This window comes from Crocodylus porosus, unplaced genomic scaffold (assembly GCF_001723895.1).
Source record: "Crocodylus porosus isolate Cpor-Errol unplaced genomic scaffold, CroPor_comp1, whole genome shotgun sequence".
NCBI lineage: Eukaryota > Metazoa > Chordata > Crocodylia > Crocodylidae > Crocodylus > Crocodylus porosus.
The window spans coordinates 22,387,849-22,408,742 of NW_017728911.1; the positions used below are offsets into that span (position 1 = coordinate 22,387,849).

General features: G+C 40.2%; 1 protein-coding gene across 4 annotated transcripts in view; it reads left to right on the forward strand.

The window, feature by feature from the left end:
- Positions 1-20,894, forward strand: part of SLC12A1 (solute carrier family 12 member 1) — a 60,265-nt gene that overhangs the window by 28,135 nt on the left and 11,236 nt on the right. For all 4 annotated transcript variants that reach the window (XM_019533620.1, XM_019533619.1, XM_019533621.1 and 1 more), the window contains 8 exons: positions 1,285-1,386; positions 6,096-6,251; positions 9,567-9,666; positions 9,746-9,857; positions 14,479-14,619; positions 16,449-16,555; positions 17,313-17,395; positions 20,116-20,259. In XM_019533620.1, the coding sequence (XP_019389165.1) occupies positions 1,285-1,386; positions 6,096-6,251; positions 9,567-9,666; positions 9,746-9,857; positions 14,479-14,619; positions 16,449-16,555; positions 17,313-17,395; positions 20,116-20,259 (945 nt within the window). The remainder of the gene's footprint in view (positions 1-1,284; positions 1,387-6,095; positions 6,252-9,566; positions 9,667-9,745; positions 9,858-14,478; positions 14,620-16,448; positions 16,556-17,312; positions 17,396-20,115; positions 20,260-20,894) is intronic.

Sequence of the window (20,894 nt, forward strand, 5' to 3'; positions counted from 1 at the left end):
CATATTGGTATTTAAATGTATTCTAAGCTAAGTCTTTTAAATTATTTTCATCTTGTGAGAAAATCTAAGGTGCAAAATGTGGAATGCATTTTATGTGATCACTGATTATTAATGTATCTCATTCTTTTATCATTAATCAAGCAGCCAGGAGAGAGGCTCAACTGCAGAGCATTAGCCAGTTGTGGCCACACACTATTCACAATCCACTAACATTGTCTCAAGGCAAGAATATTTGTTTATGGGTATTGACCACCTGCACTGAGTTCTCAAAGCCCATGCTCAAGTCAAAATAATCTTAACTGAAATGTTTGGTGTACAAGAAAAGCATGATACCTACTCTAGAGGTGCCCATAGTAAGTTATTTCAGGCAGGAATTCATACTAAAATTGTGGAAGTTGATATTTGAATATTTAGCTCAAGGACAAAGAAATCAGTAACTTGACTAAGCAATTATGCAGTCATGTATGTGCTTCCACTGAAAGCAGTGACACATTATTCTCAAAGGCCCACAATCTGACCAGGAGGCAAAGTAAATTATTATGGCCTGATTTGTAAAAGTGCTGCACACCTGGCAGCTCCAATGTACTTCAATGGGACAGGCACATGTTCATCACCTTAAAACATTAGTTATATCCAATTAACCAATTTTTTTGAGTTTTTCTATTTGGCATTAAATTCCAAATCTCAAGAAAAGACAGAACATCCTTTAAAGCCTTCCACATAGTAAATTCCCAAGGACTTCAGCACAATGTCAAAGTACTGATGCTTAGGAGATGTCCACAGCTATCTTCTACATTTCAGCACCACTGTGGTGGTTTGGGATATCTGGAGTCCTAAGTGAATTTGTCATATGACTTCATAATCAAACGGTGGGTCAAGAATTGAAGGGCTTGGTGGAGAGATTTTAAACCGTCTTTTGAAAAGGAATAAGTAAAGGTCACGATACCCCTTTTGTTCTTAAGAATTACATGACCTTTCTAATTGCATCTTAAAATAATTAAGCCAAAGATCCAAACTGTGATGTCTTTACATTAAATAGGCCCTTACATCATAAGCAGCTTCATCAAAATCAGTGAGACAGATTCCATAGTCAGGCCTACCACATGAGTGAGGATATCACAAGCTGACCTGCAGTTAAAATGACCAGGAGGATGTCCAACCTCTGCAGGGGTAACAAACTTCTGCTATATCCAGATACCTTCATAGTTTGAAGAAATGCTGTCCATCCAAAACCCCTTCAAAGAAACATACATATGGCATTTAACTTGTGCTTCTTTCTTTCAGCTGAACTGAACACCATCGCACCCATCATCTCCAACTTCTTCCTGGCTTCATATGCACTTATTAACTTCTCTTGTTTTCATGCATCATATGCAAAATCTCCAGGTTAGTTTTAGAAGCTTCTCTGAATTCAATGTAAACTTCACAGTTTATCATTCTGAACATGAATAAGGAGTATATCTTAAACATAGTATCTGTAAAATTATTTAAGGCCTGAACATGATCCTCCTGAAGACAGGCAAATCTACACAAGGCTAGGGACTAATTCTCACAACTGTAATTTGGTTCTGGGATGTAGAGGCACCTATGCTTCCTGCACCTATGTTGCATAAGACAAACCTCAGGGAAGGAAAAAGGCTACTTCTTGGCATGTTCAGTGTTTTCCCTCTCTAAAGAATCTCTTTTATAGAACACCAGGCAGAGAATGCTTCCATCATCACTCCCCTTTTTAAAAGTCTGTGCAGCCCATCAGTCACATAGAGAAAGTATGCATAGCTCAGTGGTTCTCAACCTTTTTGGACTCAAGGTACCCTTGATAAAATGCTAGCTCTTAGTTTTCATTCATTTTTGAACAGCAAAAAATAGAGCAATTCTTCTGTTGCAAAGAACTCAGAAAGACCACAACAGGGCAGAATGGTTTTTACGCTATGGATTCCTCTATTTGAAATCCCTGGGCGTATCGTGTGAATCATGTCTTCACACTTAACAGCACAAACACTGTATGGCACCCCTGAAACTCCAGGGTACCAGGACATCCTAGCTGGAAATCAACCATTGTCACAACTACAGCAGGAAGGGAGGGGGAAGAGGGAGCAAGAGAAGGAGAAAGAGCCATCCAAGGCATCATGGTCTCTTCTCAATGACTGCAGAAGATCTGCAGGGAAATATGCACAAAATTAATAACTTAGACAACAGTGTCCTCCATTTAAGTGCAAAGACCAAAAGCATCCAGGAACGTCTCAAAGCCACAAAGGAGGCATACACCCAGTGGAAGGGAGGGGGCCATCACCAAGGGGGATTATACTTCCATTACTCAAGATTGTAGGGGGGCTGTTAGGAAGGATAAGGTGGAGATGGGACTGGGACTAGCGACCTGGATCAAGAATAACAAGACGTCCTTTTTTAAATACATAGGGGGTAAAAAGAAGGTACTGAGTAACGTGGGGCCTCTGCAGGACACACTTGGAAATCTGGTGGTCACACCAGATGACAAAACTAACCTCTTTAACAGACTCTTTGCTTCCATTTTTCTGAGCAGGGACAGGGACATCCCCCTCACTGTGATACCGGACGGACCCAGGGGAGAAGCAACCAGGCCCAGGGTCAGTAAGGACCTAGTCAGAGAACTTCTGGCGGGACTAGACATGTTCAAATCAGCTGATGATCTCCACCCCAGAGTGCTGAGGGAATTAGCAGATGTCATCGCGGGGACCCCTGGCACAGCTTTACGAGCACTTCATTCAAATTCGCAGATGATACTAAGATGTGGGGAGAAGTGGGCATGCTAGAAGAGAGGGACAGGCTACAACTAGATCTGGATGGGTTACGGGATGGGCAGAAGAGAATAGGATGGGTTTCAATACTGACAGATGCAAGGTATTGCACCTGGGGAGGAAGAACCAGCAGCATACCTACAGGTGGGGAACTCCCTTCTCATCAGCACAGAGGCAGAAAAGGATCTTGGAGTCACTGTTGATTCCAAGATGAACATGGGCCGCCAATGTGGGACGCGGTCAGGAAGGCTAACCGCACCTTGTCATGCATCCACAGATGCATCTCGAGCAGGGCCAAAGAGGTGATCCTCCCCCTCTATGCGGCATTGATCAGGCCACAGTTGGAGTACTGTGTCCAGTTCTGGGCGCCACACTTCAGGAGAGATGTGGACAACATCAAGAGGGTCCAGAGGAGGCCACTTGCATGATCAGGGGGCAGCAGGGCAGGCCCTATGAGGAGAGGCTACAGGACCTGAACCTGTTCAGCCTCCACAAGAGAAGGCCGAGAGGGGATCTGGTGGCCATCTGTAAACTTGCCAAGGGGGACCAGCAGGCAATGGGAGAGTCCCTGTTCCCCCAAGCACTACCGGGAGTAACAAGGAATAACGACCATAGTTGACTGAAAGTAGATTTAGGCTAGATATCAGGAGGCACTACTTCACAGTCAGGGCAGCTAGGATCTGGAACCAACTTCCAAGTGAAGTGATGCTGGCTCCTACCCTGGAGGTCTTCAGAAGGAGGCTAGACAATCACCTAGTCAGGGTCGTTTGACCCCAGTATCCTTTCCTGCCCATGGCAGGGGGTCGGACTTGAAGATCTGCTTAGGTCCCTTCTGACCCTACCAACTATGAAACTATGACTTGGGTATGAAAAAGACTGTGTATTTAACCCAGAGTACGATGCACTTACCTAAACAATACTCATTAGATACACAGTGGGCACATCTACACATGCTTTTAATCCAAGGCAATACATTTTATAGTTATAATATATAGTTTATTACTCCTGGGCATGCTGCTTGAATGTGTGCCTGTGACTGCAGCATGGTGAGCCAGGTCAGAGCAGCTCTGACTGGCAGGGGGCCCTGGGGAGTCAGCCTGCCAGCCTTGGGCTGCTCCAACCTTACTCAGTGTGCTGCAGGGTGGCTGGCTGGCGCATGAAGGTGTGGGGCTAGTCAGGAGGCAGCCCCTACACTGACGCATCCTCATGTCCCACCTAGTTGGGTCAGTATCTATACATGCGGTGTGGCAGAGTAACAAACTCCACAGAACGGTCGTACTTGTAAATACAAGTGCTACCCTGCTGTGGAGTTTATTTGTTTCCTGTGGCCTAATAGGGTCTCACATGTATATACTGAGACATTTACTGCCAAGCTAACTTGGCAACTCTGCAGTACATGTCTAGTGTAGATGTGCCCAGTGTGGTGGAATTAGCAGACCTGAAACTGATTAGCTCTATCATTTTCAAGGCTTCAGTTTCAGGGCTGCTATTAGAAACTTAAAAAATGAGGGCAGATAGGGACCCCAAAACTGACTAACTCCCATATTTTACAAAGCTTCTAATAGATGCCTTTTAATGGCAGCTTCCACTTCACCATTTCTATGCAGTTAACTAAGCTATAATTATATTACAAAAAGGAAGTTATTCTGAAAGATGCTACATGCTTAAGTATCTTTTGTACTTCACTGATAAGCAGGTAATTGATGCTTGTTATAATATAAATTGGCAAAAAGACTGAGGCTGGTTTGTATTATACAGTTTAAGCAAATTATGCCCTCAACTAGTGTGTACAGAAGTAGAGTATGCTATACTGCTTGAATTGATAACCCTTGGAAGAGATTGAGTAGAACAGGAAAATACAACCAACCAGAATGGTTTTGGGGTATATCCTGACCAGTACCAGATTTGTAGAGAAATACATACACTCTTCATACTGGCAACTGAATCCTCCAGGCTGGAAAGGACTCTTACTATTTGGCCCAGACTCTGCTAGCTTGGGATAAGAGGTACGATGATGAGATACTTTTCTCCATCTTTGTGTAACAAGGAAGTGAATAGACCCATGTCTGTGTGCAAGTCTCTGTGGACAGCATCAGTCTCATTATTTTCAAGAACGAAGGGTTGGCAACCGGTAACAAGGAGAATCATCTGAATTATTTCCTTTTTAACCAATACTAAAGGCAATTTCCTGCTGTTGCAAACCAGTTATTCATTTCAAACAGTAGAGAAATATGTTCTTTATTTCCAGTGTGAAAAAACTACAACAGTTGCATAAACATATATATTAGCTCCTGTTATATAGGTCGGCTTGCTGCCAGTTGTTCAGAGGGCAGAAAAGATTAACATTTCTGCTAATTATCTGCACAGTTGAACAAATGCAGATCTGCTCTATGCTGCCATAGAGCTCAGTACAAATTACCTCTGTGCACTTCATGTGTACATCAGTCATGATTCTGTGGCTACTTAACATTTCAGACAAAACCATAGCCATTTTCCCCTTTTTCTCACTTCCTTTGACTAATTTCTGTGGTTCCTGCCAAGTCATAGTGATAGATGTTCATAACTGCAAGGCTGTATGACTGCAATTTTTTTCAGAGCACAGAGCCTTCCCATTCCATCATTATTATTGTGATCCATGTTAGGGCTGCTCAGTCCCCCCTTATATCTTCAGTATTTTTCCTTATCCAAAGAATTTCTGCTACAGAACACCTGGCAGAGACCTACAAACCATGGAGGTACACTGTTTGGCTCCATCATTTAAATTACTAGCAGGGGAAGGATTCAATATCATAGTTCACGCGCAGCAGGAATAATATCTTTTTAAAGTCAATTGCATTTTTCCAGTGATGTCAAACAATTTCTACATTTAAAAGACAGGTGCACTTACAGTATTGCAATGTAGCCTCTCAGCAAGCATATAACTTTCATTAACATTAATGAGTTTTATATATGCATGTGCATGCAGCAAAAGAAGAGAACGTGCCATTACTTGCAGTTATAGGAAAATCTATTTTTAGTTCTGAATCAGTGATCTGTGATTTGGCAAAAGCATATGAATGTTTAAAACAAGAGTGGGCACATCAGCAGAGACCTAAAGGTCTGAATAGCAAAGTCTCAAATCAGTTTCCATCTACACGCATGCAAGGGACATTCCTATTACTTTCATGCACAAGTTTTTTTCATATGCCTTCCATTATCTGCATGCAACAGTGAAAGTGCACACAGAAGTGTCTACATGTGCAAAAAGAAAAGCCTGTGATTTTCAGCATTTCCCCTCTAAGTCTCTGGTAGCTCAGATATCCTCTATTCTAATTTAAACAGGGTGGAGACCTGCATTCAAATATTACAACATGTGGGTATCACTTTTTGGAGCTGCATTGTGCTGTGGTGTCATGTTTGTTATCAACTGGTGGGCAGCTGTTATCACTTATGCCATTGAGCTCTTCCTCTATATTTATGTGACATACAAAAAGCCAGGTAAGACTGGAATACCTAATTACTGTTTTGTATTTGCTTTGCAGCTACAGTATACCTCATAATTCTCCCTAAGTCTATAGCCTATGAATATTTCCTCTCTATATAATCAGTTTTTAAAAGAAGACTGGAGACTCCCAGGTACTAGAGTGAAATCCTATTCTAAGTATTGGTTTTGGCAAAACCGTGTTGATTTTTGGTAGCAATACCAGAAGAGTCCAAGGCCCGGTTTAAATATAAAGTTGCATCAGTTTAACTTCAGGTACAAGTTTTAAACTGATTTAGTTAAAAATGTGCATCTTGGTATGTGACTGCTCTTAAATCAACTTGAAGCTGGCTCATAAACAGCTTCAACAGATACTAGGCACAAACTAATGCAAGTGTCAACCCAAGACACTGCACTAGTTAAATCAGTTTCTAAACTAATACAACTTCTGTGTCGGCAAGGGCCGAGGGCACTGAATAAATTTGGGGCAAGGAGCAAACACCTTTCAAAGTTTCCAAAACATAGCTCCTTCTTAAAGATGCTTTTCCTTCCCTCTTAGAAATAGGAAGGAAATCCCCTGAACACAAAGTCCAGTCCTCTTAGATGCTACGAACATTTATATTCATTCCCAAATCAAAGGCCTTATCCTGTCTTTCAGACTGCAGGTGCTACCTCTTAGTGCTACGAAACCTCTGCGGGAGGTTTCTAAGAAACAGGCCCTTTCTGACTCAAACATAAAAGCCTCCCAAAGAGGCTTTGGATTAAGATTGACAGTTTTGATTCATGCTATTTCAGCAGCATTACCTGTACTAAGGGACAGCTTTCAACTTGGCACTGGACCCTGTGATACACTCCCATTTCAATTCTTAAATGTTAGGGGTACATCTTCACTGCAGAGTTCACAGTTGGGTGCCTCCCATCCACACTCATCATCTCAGAGTTTGGAGGTGCTTTCTACCAGAGCTAGCTGGTTCATGGGGCTGTAGATTAAAGCTCAAGTGAAGCTTTCATATGGGCTGGTACCCTGCCTGCCTAACCAACAGAGCATCTGCTAGTGTCATTCCCAGACTCATTTTCCCACTGGGATAGAATCAGAGGTGCATAATGTTTAGAGCACAAAGAATAATGGGAAATATCCCCAGAAGTCTCTACCCATTTGTGTGGCTACTGCAGCATCAGTGTTGAAACAATAATTTGAAGATGGCTTTGTAGCCACCCTAAGTTAGGATAACCTGAGTGCTTAAATGCAGGGTCTGATCCCTAAGTGAACTCTGCAGTGTTAAATATTATTTGTGCAGGCATGCTCTAGGATAGTCCCTGCTCACTAGTGTTGATTTTTGGAGAATTTTCCTGTCTTTGAGGGAACTGCAGGAAGGCCACTGGAGGGTTACTAGCATTTGAGGGATTTTGCTTGTTTCCTTGCTACATAATGGAGAATTCCAGCACATGATGTTAAATCAAATCCGAGTCCAAATTTATATCTCAAGCCATGCAAACTAGCCCAAGTCAGAGGTTCTGAATGGTAAGTGGGGGACGGAGTGTATTGAACTAATACTCAAGCAACAGATCTGACATCTGTGCACTGATGAAACATCTGTACAAAACTGTCTCTCCATCTCACCAAGGCAGTAACTTCTACCACAGCCGAGTGATACTGAGAGATACATAATATTCCTTGCAACCATGGGGAAAGACAAAGAGAAAAGGAAATGTTCTGATCACATAGAATGCCAGCTCTGCACTTGTGCATCTGGACTTGTTCCCAATTTTAAAACACAACCGAACAGAACCTGAAAATAATTTATTTCCAGTTTGACCCCATTCAACCAAATACAAGTATAAAAAAATAAAGGAAAAATATCAGGGAAAATAAGAAAAGAAAGAAAGATGTGGGTTTTGGAAAGCAATTTTTGATCCATTCAAATGAATGATTAAATTCTGGCAAGCCAATAGTCTTGAGTAAAGCACACTTAACTAATTCCTGAGGGTTTGTATTGGGACTTCCAAGACAATGCTCAAAGCCCAATCCCCCAAAAAGTCTATGAATGACCCTCACTTAACTTGTGTTTTCAGGGACTCGGGGCACCTGCTTTCCATTCCTGATCTGACGTAGAAAACAGCAATAAGCTACCTTGCCACTGGACCTTTAGGAAGTACATTGTTTTCAACTTCAACCCATCCAGATCTTGAGAGTTGCCTGACAGTTGTGCTTCTTCCGCAGAAGAATTATGGGGCACTAGTCCTTCCACTCTCGCACTGGTCTAAGGGTGAGCAGCTATGGCTTACTACTAGGCCTGTGAGAAGTGGCTAGTATTCGCTTTGGATTTGGGTTCAGCCAATTCGAGGGACGGTGATTCAATCCATTGATTTGAATCACTGTACCAAATCGATTCAGCCGAATCTCCAAATCAAATAGGCCCCGTTCCCCACCCACTCTCCCAGCCCACAGGGGGACTGTACTGGCCACCTTCTGCCAGGTTAACACAGATCCATCTATTAGTACCCTCTGGGTCAGACCCTGCAGCCAGTTTCCCACCCATCTGACCACTGAATTGTTGAGCCCATAATCCCCTGGTTTTACCTTAAGAGTCTCATGGGACACTAAGTCAAAGTCCTTCCTAAAGTCCAACTAAATGATGTCCACCTCATCTCTTTTATCCAGGTGGTGAGTAACCTGGTCATTGAAGGAGATGAGGTTAGTCAGAGATGACCTACCCACAACAAAGCACTGCTGGCTGTCATTCAGAATTTTGCCTTCTACTAGCTTATCGCATATGGACTCCTTGAGAAATTTTGCTTCACTTACATGGTACACAGTAGTAAAGAGGATGTTGTAGTAAGTTTTCAATAGAAAAGCTAACTGACCTGTATTGGTTGACATGACTCAGTGGGTGATGCACTTTATTGTTGATTTTCTTTTTTGGAAGCAAGTCATTTTTAACTCACCGGAGCTTGTAATATTCCTTCCTAATGGCTTCTTTAATTTGTTGAAGTTCCATATCAAATGCCTTACTCAGGGATGTCCATTCTTTGTGTGGAGAAAGGAAGAGAGTTAATGGAACAGAGAGGAAAACATTTCTTAAGCAGAGGAAGAACATTTTTCATGCTTTCTTATAACAGGACAGGGTTTATTTGCCTGTTTGTATTCATATCACATGACACAAGCATATTTTATTCCAGTAACCTAATTTTGTTCCATCACTTGTGTGGAGGAGGCGTGATAGAACACATTATGCTACGGCTCATAGATAACTTGATTGCTGACATTTGTAACAAAACTTAGAAAAAAAATCTATGGCATAACATGCAATGTTTTTCTTTGTTATATGCAGAAGTAAATTGGGGCTCATCTGCACAGGCTCTTTACTATGTTAATGCCTTAGAAAGTGCACTGGCATTAACTACAGTGGAAGATCACGTAAAAAATTTCAGGTAAGGTTTGAAAGGAAATGCTGAGAAGCTCAGGATAAACACATCCTTGATCAAACACAGTCTCTTTTTCTTCCTGCAGACCCCAGTGCATTGTATTAACAGGAGCACCAATGACAAGACCTGCCCTGCTAGATATCACGCATTCATTCACAAAGAGTAATGGACTCTGCATTTGCTGTGAAGTGTACACGGTAAGGTCTTTGCAGGTGAACTTTAAAAATAAGGATGAGCTATATGTCCTCTAGTCATCCAGCACACAGTGTGCTCCCACTGGTGCCAGTGGGCTTCTGTGCAGAATATGGAAGATATATGCAATGTCAATGAATTTGGAGATAATTCTAGACAAGAAAGATAGCTGATTTGGAGCCTGCTGGCAAATGCCTCATAGAGATGCAATGGGAGAAGGAGGCAGAGCAGTTCTGAGAATAGAGCCCAGGAATTGAGATACTGAAGTTTTGTTCCCGAGTGCATCACTGACTTGCACTCTTAACCTTGTTCAAGTCATACTGCCTCACTGTGGTTCAGTTTGTCTGTCAACATAATCACAATAACCAAACTTATTCCGCTTTGCAGAAAAATATCCTTTGCTAAGACCTTCTGAAGAAAGGAATAAACTAAGAAATAATATTGCTTATCGCATGATAAAAAAGCTACCAGGCTATACACAAAAGAATGCACTAAAGAGGATAGGGAACAAATAGTCTTTCAACAAAGGCAGAATCAACAATAATGGTAGTTTAAATAGGACAAACTTCATTAGAACGAATTGAGGGGTGGAACAAACTGCTATCAAAAGTTGAGGAAACACCCATAGTAGAGCTGGTTAAGTCCAGGTAACATTTCTCTACTACCGACAGTGCAGTTCTACCAATAAAAATGAGTTTAAGTATATGACCCTGACCCTTGACCACTCTACTAAATGGGTCACTGACTTGACTGTGTGCAGAATTAGGTTTAGTTAAATGACACAACTTCATAAAGTCTGGCTTCAGCAAGTTTTCTGTTTTACTGAGTCTTTTACTCTTTAATATTATCACTTCCCATGTAGTGCTAGGAGATTTCATTTCAGTCTATATACAGCACAAGTCTGTTGTGCTAGCATAAGCATTTTTTATGTTTATCCTTTCTCCCGCAATTTTAGCTAAATTTAGTTTAGAGGGTAGTAAAATGGTGATACAATGGACCTCTGTGATTTGTATAACTGTGGAAATAAGCTGGTGATAAAAACAGCTATGTGTTGTTATTGGGAATACTATAATGCCCATAAATATCATTTATAAGCACTTCCTTGCCACAGCTTGCTCTGATGGGGTTGCTGAGCCTTACTGGCCTGTGGAGGCTACAAAGTGATATATAATTGTGCTTGACATTATGCTTATGGGCACCTTAAAATGTGGATAATAAAGAATATTTTACATGGCATTAACATGATTTGCCTCATACAGCTGGTTACGTATGAAGTTGTGGGACCCAGTGCCATGAACATCAGAGAGTGTCCTCCATTCCCTTCTGCCAAAGGACAGCAGGTCTCTATTATCTTCTGGGGATGCAGTAACTGATTGTTCAGGGATGGATAGAAAAGAAAATCAGGCAATGATACATGGAGTTCATTTGAGCTCCTTTGTCTCCAAGCACAAAAAGGTTTGCAACTGGGAAGAAAAGGGGCACAATCTGACCCTCTAACAAATGTAAACTACTAGTGACAGACCCTTTAACAAAATGTAAAGTATTGATCCCAAAACTCAACATTATTGGGAAAAACAGAGGATCACATTTTTCTCTCAGCTACACCAGTTAAATCAGGCAAACTTCAATTAATTTTCTGTGGATTCAGAATATAACGTCATGACAGTGAAGGAGAAAATCATTGGGACTCTAGCTTGGGGAGAACATGAAAAAAATAAGAGAAAAAGCCATGAAGAGGCCAGAAATATACAGGAGGCACAAAGCCTGGACTCCCAGGCTCTGAGCCAATTTAAAAGTCATGCACTTAACACAGGGCCCTCACAGCTTGCTGGATTATTTAACATAGCCTTTCGTAATGTTATTGCCTGGCTAGCTAGAAAAGTTTCTGATGGAACTATTCTATCTAAAGCAAAATGCCTTGCTCCAACACATCCATTTTAACAAAATTTTGTTTCATTGGGAAAAGTTTCAACGAGACTGAAACATTTCTGAAAAGCAACATTTCATTCTTTTATTTCAAAACACCCTTTGGGTTAAAACTGTCTTTTAAATTCTATTATAGGGGTGGCCAAACTGCCAAAGGAGGTATGTGCACCCCTTCTATATGTACACAGCAGATTTGGGAGGAGGCAGCATCAGATGGGGAAAGAAGGAGAGCAGCAAGTCAGACAGGAAGCAGAAAGCAGAGCAGTGGATAGGGCAGGGGAAGGGGACTGGAGTGGCAGTCAGGTAGGATGTGGGCTAATTTGTGGCATGACCACCAAAGAGGTTGGCTGCCACTGTTTTATTGCACTGTGTTTTATTTAAATGCAATATTTCAGTTTTATCAAAATTAAACACCTTGATTGTCTCCATTTCCCCCCCCAGAATATTAAGGAAAGGTTCACAATTCTTTCTTTTTATACTGTTATGGAATAGGGAGAAATATCAAACACAGAATTTCACATGGAACAGAAAATATAGTTTTTACCCAAGAGTATTTTTAATCTATGCTGCTTATTAGAAAACTAGATTAGAAAACTACTGCATATTAATTCCCTTTAAAAAGTGAGTGTTTTTAAGTAACACTTTTAAATAATGATACGTACAGAAGTTTTCCTACTATGAGTTCAAAGGAACCATCTGTTTTCCCACTATGGTCTGGATGTTAGTGTAGGAGGGGAAGTTTTTCCACTAAAGCTGTCCCCGTCTACAGTAGATTATTCTATATTAGAGGATCTTTTACTTACTACTCTACTTGTCTGTTCCTTTGGCAGCAGTATGGCAGCTTGCCATGCTCAAATACCCTGGAAGGAGGGGAAACAAATTAAGTAAAGCAAAAGATTCTGTGTAAAACCTTTTTATGACTTCACCATATGGGAAAGTAATATGGACTAAAATAACAAACTGCTTGTAACCACTTGGCTTTGTGCCACTCTTCAATCAGGTGTCTCACAAAGGAACCCAGATCTGGGTCCCACATGCTAAGTGGGTCTATTTAGCATCTAGTCCATTTTTCTAGCTCTGGGTATATAAGGACATCCTTCAAGGGCTCAGATTTCATCTGCCATTCTTTCTTGTATTCAAATTAAGCTCTCTATTTGGTAGACGGCTCTGTGCACGTCCTGTCACAGTATCTGATGAAGTGAGGTCAGGCTTGCAAAAGTGTATGCAACTCTGATTTAGTTAGTCTATAAGGTACATCTTCACCCTGCTTTCTGCCTCTCTTCATCCTTGCTTGTGGCATAGGATGCTACTCTTCACCCTCCCCAGCTGCCCCATTCAGTCACTTAAATGTGCTTCCTCACTATTCCACCATACTTGCTGACAGTCTGGGATTTGAGTTTAACCCCTCACGGAGTCAACGCGGAAAACACCACAAAATGAAACCTAGGACCACAGAAACTTTGCTTGAAAGCATTATTAGAGAAGTTTAGAAACAACATTCCTGAGTGCAACTGGCCCTAGCATAAATCTCACCCCTGCTGAGAGTCCACTGACTGTCAATGTGAGCAGTCTGCTTTACATATAGTAATTGTCAATCCTCTTTATTGAGAAGCACCCCACTCATAATTCTAGTCCGGGTGGCAAGAATACAACCCCACCAAATGAAGGAAATCAGCTGTGCTGGGAGATGTCCTTTTCCCCACTTCCCTCCCTGGCCATCCAATCAGGGCAAAAATTATTCTATAGGAGTAAAACAATAATGGAGAGGCAATCTAAGTCACTGGCTCCAGATTGCAAGGATTGTCACTGTGAGCAGAGTCACTGGCTCCAGACTGCAGCCTTGATGGCTTGCCAGTGACTGTTTTTTAATGAGATGTCAAGCACCTTTCCTGGGCAGGGCAGCTGACTGGAAATCACTTCAATAGACTTGCCTTTGGCAAGTTCAGACACATGTTCAATACATAAATAATGAACTTCATTTTGTGCGGATATAGAGATAACCCACACCATCCCACCCTGTCATCCAAATGTTGATTCTGAGTCTTTGTAATGCTAATAAACATTTGTATTAGACTACATTTGTTCACGTAAATATCAATATCCCCAGGGCTGTACCATGGCGGAAGATACTTTTTGTCCATTTCCTCCTCTCCTCTTCTGCTGAGTCAGTCAGTGATTCATCTAATCTGTGTCACATGACAAACGGGAGGTGGGTGTTGCCCAATTAAATTGTCACTGGACACAGGACTTAGTAACAAAGGCATTTTTGTATTGAATTGGGTGTTGAAAACCCTTTGCCTGATTATTAATAGATGGTAGCTTAATGACTGTATGTTAAGATCTGTTGAGCCTTCCTGTAAGGTTGCTTATTCAGTCAAGTCAGGGAGAGAGTTTATTCACTCTGCGATGCTTCACCACATCTTAGATATTTTTCTAAGTTGTTACAATTCATAGTAGTCCTTCTTTCTGTCAGAATCACTATATTTAAGTAGCATTAACAGCCTCAGCCCTCTTGAACAGAATGTGAATTATGTTAGCAGTACGGTTCTTTTCAAAGGGTTGAATCTCTATGGACCCTTTTTGGAAATGTATTTTTCTGACTCTCAATATTTCCTCACGCAGCAGACTAAGTAACTCCTTCAAAATCACCGTGATGTATAATACGAAGTCTTCTTAATAATATTTTATTGTATCATGCAGGGACCACGCAAGCTGTGTGTTCAGGAGATGAACAGTGGCATGGCAAAAAAGCAGGCTTGGCTTACAAAGAACAAAAGAAAAGCCTTTTATGCTGCAGTGGCAGCTGACAGCTTTAGAGATGGAGTCAAAAGTCTCCTTCAAGTAAGCCTTTTATTTACAGAGCATATATAGAAGTGATACATCAAAGCATCCCTTTATGTAAAGCATTACTGTTTACTTGATAAAAGGTCTTGTATATATGGATAGTGTGTTATAAATGTAAAAGGTGTCCTGAGGGTACCCCGGTTTACATTGCAGGCTGCCTCATGAACAGATTTGGTTCTGGGCTATAGAACTATGGAACAAAGCCGACTGATTGTAACCTAAATGAACGAACTCCTGTTATAAAAACAGAGATGCCTTTAAGGCACCATACACTATGCAGGCAACGCTCATACACTACAGATGAATTCTGTTGGTTGGTATTATGCAGCATATTAAACATTAGAGTGTATTTTTATATTCCATGTAATAGAAGTCATCACATATAATATTTTGCAAGCAATGAAGTCCATCAAACTCAATAAATGTTCTCAGCTTAATATCTTTCTAGTTCTCCAGATACATTCCAGATTGCTTTCAACAGTCCAGTAAAATTAACTTAAATTGTCCTCTCTCACACCTAAATATGTATGTGGTTAAACTTGTATGTCAGAGGCAAAAGTTGGGAAAGCTTCCACCCTTCTCACTCACAAAATGCTCTGTGGAAAAAAACATCACTCTGGACACATCCAAAAGCCTTTTAATCGACTGCCTGGTACCAGTGATTCATTGGTAACACATTGTGGATTTGAGCACATTTGCTGAATGGACAGATGAATGTGACAATGTGGTAATAAAGACCCTTTTGTTGCTTTAAAGCCCAACAGGATTCTTTACCCTGAGTTTGTACACAACAGTTTTCTGATCAGGTGCCCTTTCTGATACTTCTAAGGAGTATTCTCTCTTGATGATCTTTTCACTTTTTAATATGTCCTGACCACAGTCAAATGCATAATTAAACATATATGTTTTCCTTTTCAGTAGCTGAAAGTGTGGCAAGATCACCAGTTCAATACCAGAATAAATCGATATAAAATTGTTTTGCAAACAAGATATATATATATAGTTCAGATGCATTACTATCACTCACAAAACATTTTTCCCATGGCTTTATCCATATTCTTTCTTGTTAGCCATAAAAATATGCAAGTACAATGCTTAGTCTATCAGTGTGGTCTAATAAGAAGTTCCTAATACACAGTTTTGCTTTTAGTCTGCATTCATATTTTGTCAAATTAGATTAGATGGCACCAGGAGGTAGCCTATGTTTGATAACTCCTGAATTTGGATCCAGATTTTAACATTCAGACTCCTTTCTGAAGCTGTACCTCATCTTACTTCTTATTCGTAGGTATTTGCAAATGAATTTTTACTTATTAAGCATCTTCAGCTGTTTGGGACCATCTCCTCTGTGGGGTGGTACAAATTCTTGAACTATAGGAATTCATCTGTAGAGGAACTAAACTCCTCTGCATGTTTGAAATTTTTAAACTTAATTTGTCTAGCAGACATTCCAAACCAAGAGAACTGTTCCAAACTGCGAGAAGCTTTGGGCTAATATGTTAGAATGAGCACACAAACAGCAGCCTGAACTCTCTCTTGATTTTAAGTTATTGAACCATTTTAATGAAAGCATGTCAGAAGAAATGCAAATGAATGCTAATTTAGCCAAACCACATTTCTATCATCTAAAAACCATTTACAGCTGGAATGATTTAGAGCTAATCTTTCTACTTTCTGCTTGGGTACGGGCATGAAGGACATTCACAAAATGCAATCTAATCTTAAGAGTCTCCAGAACATTACTTCAGTTATCTTTTGCCATTATTTCTCATTTACAGCAAGAGACTGTTCCCACACCTTTTCATGCAATGTTTTAATATTGTTAGGCCTCAGGTTTGGGTAGAATGAAACCAAATACCTTGGTGCTCGGATTTAAAAAAGACTGGAAGAATGCCTCTGCCATGCAACTTGAAAATTATGTAGGCGTTATACAGTAAGTTATGGTTCACTGTAATAATCTTATTTCCTACTGATGTTTCTATTATTGATCCTTTGGACAGTATAAATGCTTCTAGTAACTAACAATGAAAGTATAAATCTAGCTCGTATAATGGCTTATTGCATTAGCTTTTCATTTTGGGGGATCTGTATTCACTCATGAAGTGCCTAGGACCTAAAGATATTTGTCCACAAGACAAAAAAAAAAAATATCATCCCTGGTTTGGCACAGCGAGCTGCATCTGTGAATGCCAAGCAGATTCAGTAGCTTTGTGGTCTGGGACCAGGACAGGAAGCAGCTACTCTGAAACATGCTCCTCCAAGGAGCACCTGAATTTCTAACTGTAAATTGGCCTACAAGCTATTCATAGATCAACCAAAATTCAAACATGCTCTATCCCACAGTGGGGACAGAATGGGGCACAGTTATGAAGGGGTTACCCAATGACAGTACCACTCCTATAGGAGACACCAAGAGGGAGGATAGAGCAAATCTGGAGAAGACCTACCCTAAGGGATGGCCTGTTCCTCTTGGCTGATTCTTTATGGCAAATATCACTGGAATCCCACATATTCACATTTTCTGAATTCTGAACATTTTACTACCTGTGGTTTCTTTATCCATAACAAGCAGCATATGGCCCATAATGCTCCACAGTGGCCATTAACAATGGTAGCTCTAAGTGTTTCACATGATGTAAAAGGCAACAAATGTTTTATATAATTTGAATCATTTTAATTTTATTTTTCAGTGATGCATTTGATTTTGAGCTAGGGCTAATTATTGTCAGAACTAGTCAAGGGTTCGATATATCTCAAGTCCTCCAGGTTCAAGGTACGTAATGATTTAATAACTCAACCTCAGTGCATTTCAATGCTGAATACATGCTTGTTTTTAAAATTCTCATTTCTCCATGGCTTCCATATACACTTGACAAATCCTGCTAACTGTTCTATTGTCTTAGGCCCCTAATATATAGCCATGTAATGGCATGATAGGATCTGATTCCCAATCCCAAAAGTGCCCCCTAACACACTGTACATACATGGGCAGGAGGTTTGGTTGTGGAGTCAGGGATCAGATCCCAGTCATACCATGACTACTTGTCAGTGCAAGAGGAGGCTGGGATCATAATCCTGGACACTCCCCTGCACCAGCGAAGTTGAAAGAGTCCATCCCAGCAGACAACCAGCTGATTGTCAGCCTGGTCCCAGACTGTACCAGAGCACTGGGGATCAGAGGCACCTAGCAGGATTGGGTAAGGGGGATCCAAAGGTCTCAGCCCCCCACCCCAGGAACTTTTATTCCCTTTGTGAAAATACTAGTAGAAAGGAAAACAACCTATTTTGGTATAGTTATTCAAGGAGCTGTGCTGTCAGGGTGAAGAAGCAATTGGGAAGGGGCACCTGGGACTGCATATGGCACAGTAGTTTCTGGGATCCACATACTTGCCTTCACTCGGTTGTTTTTTTCTTTGCAATGTGAGTAACTCACCACTTCCACATGACATTTGGTGGGTTCCACATGACATCTATCAAAAGAGATTTGGTAACACAGTAATTATTCTCTTATCTGAGAGTTTGTCCACTCACGGGAAGACATTCAACCTAGCCACGGCGATCAGTCCTGGTGTTTCCAAGGAAGAATTATTTCTCTTTTTCTGCTGTACATGACTTGGATTAAATCTATGCAAAAATGAATATACATAAAGCAGAATAATGACTCTCTGCTGCCGCCTGCTGCAGGTTTGCCACTCATTTTTTCTCTGCAGTTTTCAGTTACTACACACACCAAAATGTATTAACTGTAGCAAAAGGAGAAGGTTGGGATAAAAGAATCTTAATACAAACCAGACAAAAATAAAATTAAGTGCCCATTAGGTAAGATGGGCTTTAGTACAAGGTAGCATCCAGGAACAAGACACCTGTAAGAATATTCAAGAGTTTTTTACCCCTTAAATATCTTTTTAAAAGAATCAGAGTAGATAAACACACTGCTTCCAAACACACTGATGTTCATGGAACAGTACAGCACTGCACCATAGAGAAATAGGAAAACAGGGAACATTTCAAACTGGCCAATGCCATCTTCCTTGTTGATACCCCAAGGAGAAGCACCTTTATTTTTAGTTCCTGGTAATGGAAACAGTCAAGAAACCAGTTATTTTCAATCTCTTTGTGCAGGTGCATTCTGTATGACTCCAGTTCAATAATAATAAATACCAACATCACATCCTAATCAAATAGCAAATGTTCAAAGTGTTAAAAATAGAAATGAACCAAGAATAACTAGGAATGATAACTAAGCCTATAATTCCCAGTATCATCAGCTATAACACATAAAATATATTAGGCTATGAAACAGAGAAAGAACCATTCTGTTCTACTTAAATTCAGTACATCACTATTTAAAAGAACTGAATTTTTTTATTTGAATAATTCTATGTTATTGGTTATCATAGTGTCCTAATAAACACAGGCACCTTGCTGTCATACTGGAGTCTGAAGGAAATAATAGCAATTCAGAGAGGCGACAGAGCTAATAACCACCAGTGGCAATACACGTGATTTGTATATACGAGTATGTGTGAGTGTAATATACCAGCTAGAGATTACTCTTGTACCATATCTTACTCTAATCTGGTACACATCTTATTCTAATAAAAGTACCTTTCCTTACAAAACAGAAAGCTCATTATGGACCAACACGTATACCATACTAGTTATAATGCTCGAAAATCATATATTTAAAAAAAAGTGGTTCTTAGTAGAAGGCTACTGTCCCCAAGACAAAAGGAATATTTCATATTATTGTGTTTGCAGAACTGTTTAATTAAATCTGCTGCCTCTGCAGCTTCAAAATACATCAAAATATGAGAAAATATTCAGGTAATTTGTGTATTCTGTGGTCCTTTATTCAATATCTACATCTAAACATTTTTTAGCATCTCTAAGTAGGAGACAGTATGGTCCTGTGCTTAGAGCAGGGGTTGAGGAAGCAGAAGACCAGGCTCTCTCTCTCAGTTTAGGGCCTGATCCACAACCAACTCAAGTCAGTAAGATGATCATAGTGATGTCATTATACTATGGATTGGGCCCTTAGGCAATGACACAACACAGTACCTCAGTTTCATGATGCAGAAGACAACAACTTTCCTAAAATGCTCTGGTCTCTGTGAAAGGAAGAAAAATATTATTTTACTATAAATACAGTGAGACTTTTGCAACTGGTCTTGTGAATTTTCAAAATAAAAAAAGCACAATGCACTAATCTCATATACAAATGCAATTGCTATGGATGTATGCAGTACAATCTAAACTAGACATATAAACAGATCATTTCTGTTTCTGGATACCTAGTGGCCAACAAGGAGGACCCACTTCAGGAGAATTGTTACCCCAATAATTTTGTTGTACACTAATAGTCATTATAATAATGATAACTCTTAATGGTATTACAATTAGGCATTTAACTTAGTTTAAACTGTAAGTGATTTTGTCTAATGTTGGTTGGTTTTGTAATGATTTTGTCCAATGTTGTTTTCAATTATATAGAGGAATTAGAGAAGTTGGAACAAGAGAGGCTGGCACTAGAAACTACCATTAAAGATAATGAATTTGAAGAAGGAAGATATGGTATCCGTGGATTCTTCAACAAAGCCAGCAAGCTCAGCATTGCAAAACATGAAACTAGAAAGGGTAAGAGAAACATATATACATTTATAACATTTCCACCGATATAAAATTATACCTTGCTTCTAAAGCAAAAGCTTTGAGGGGACAACAGTCTCCACTGATATCAGCAGCTAGAGATGCCATTCAAAATAAACAGAACACGTTAGGGAGACGGTCTAGTGAAGGAATGACAGGGGGCCTGGGCTAATAGTACATTTCCCCTGTATAAATGTTTTGCTGAGATGGCTTTTTAACGAGGTTTATAGTGACCTCTGCTGGTAGAAGATGATATTACCTATTACAGGACTCCTATTTGTTTCTTTTGGGTTTTTTTAGAACACATACCTTGTTTTTTTATCATTTTAAAATCGAATTGACAATCTAATTGGCATGCAACATAGATCAACAATTTAGTTTTTACAGAGGTACCATTTCCCCGTAATGTCAGAAAAGGAATGATATGCATCCCCTCATTTTTGTGCAATCAGACTCATGCTTTGTGGTACACTGGAAACTACACACACAAAGCAATAAGCACAGAGTGAAAAGATGAAAATATGGGTGCTAAAGATAACTATAGCTCAATGACCCAATGACACTATTATAATAAAGGAGTGTGTGTGTGTGTGTGTGTGTGTGTGTGTGTGTGTGTGTGTGTG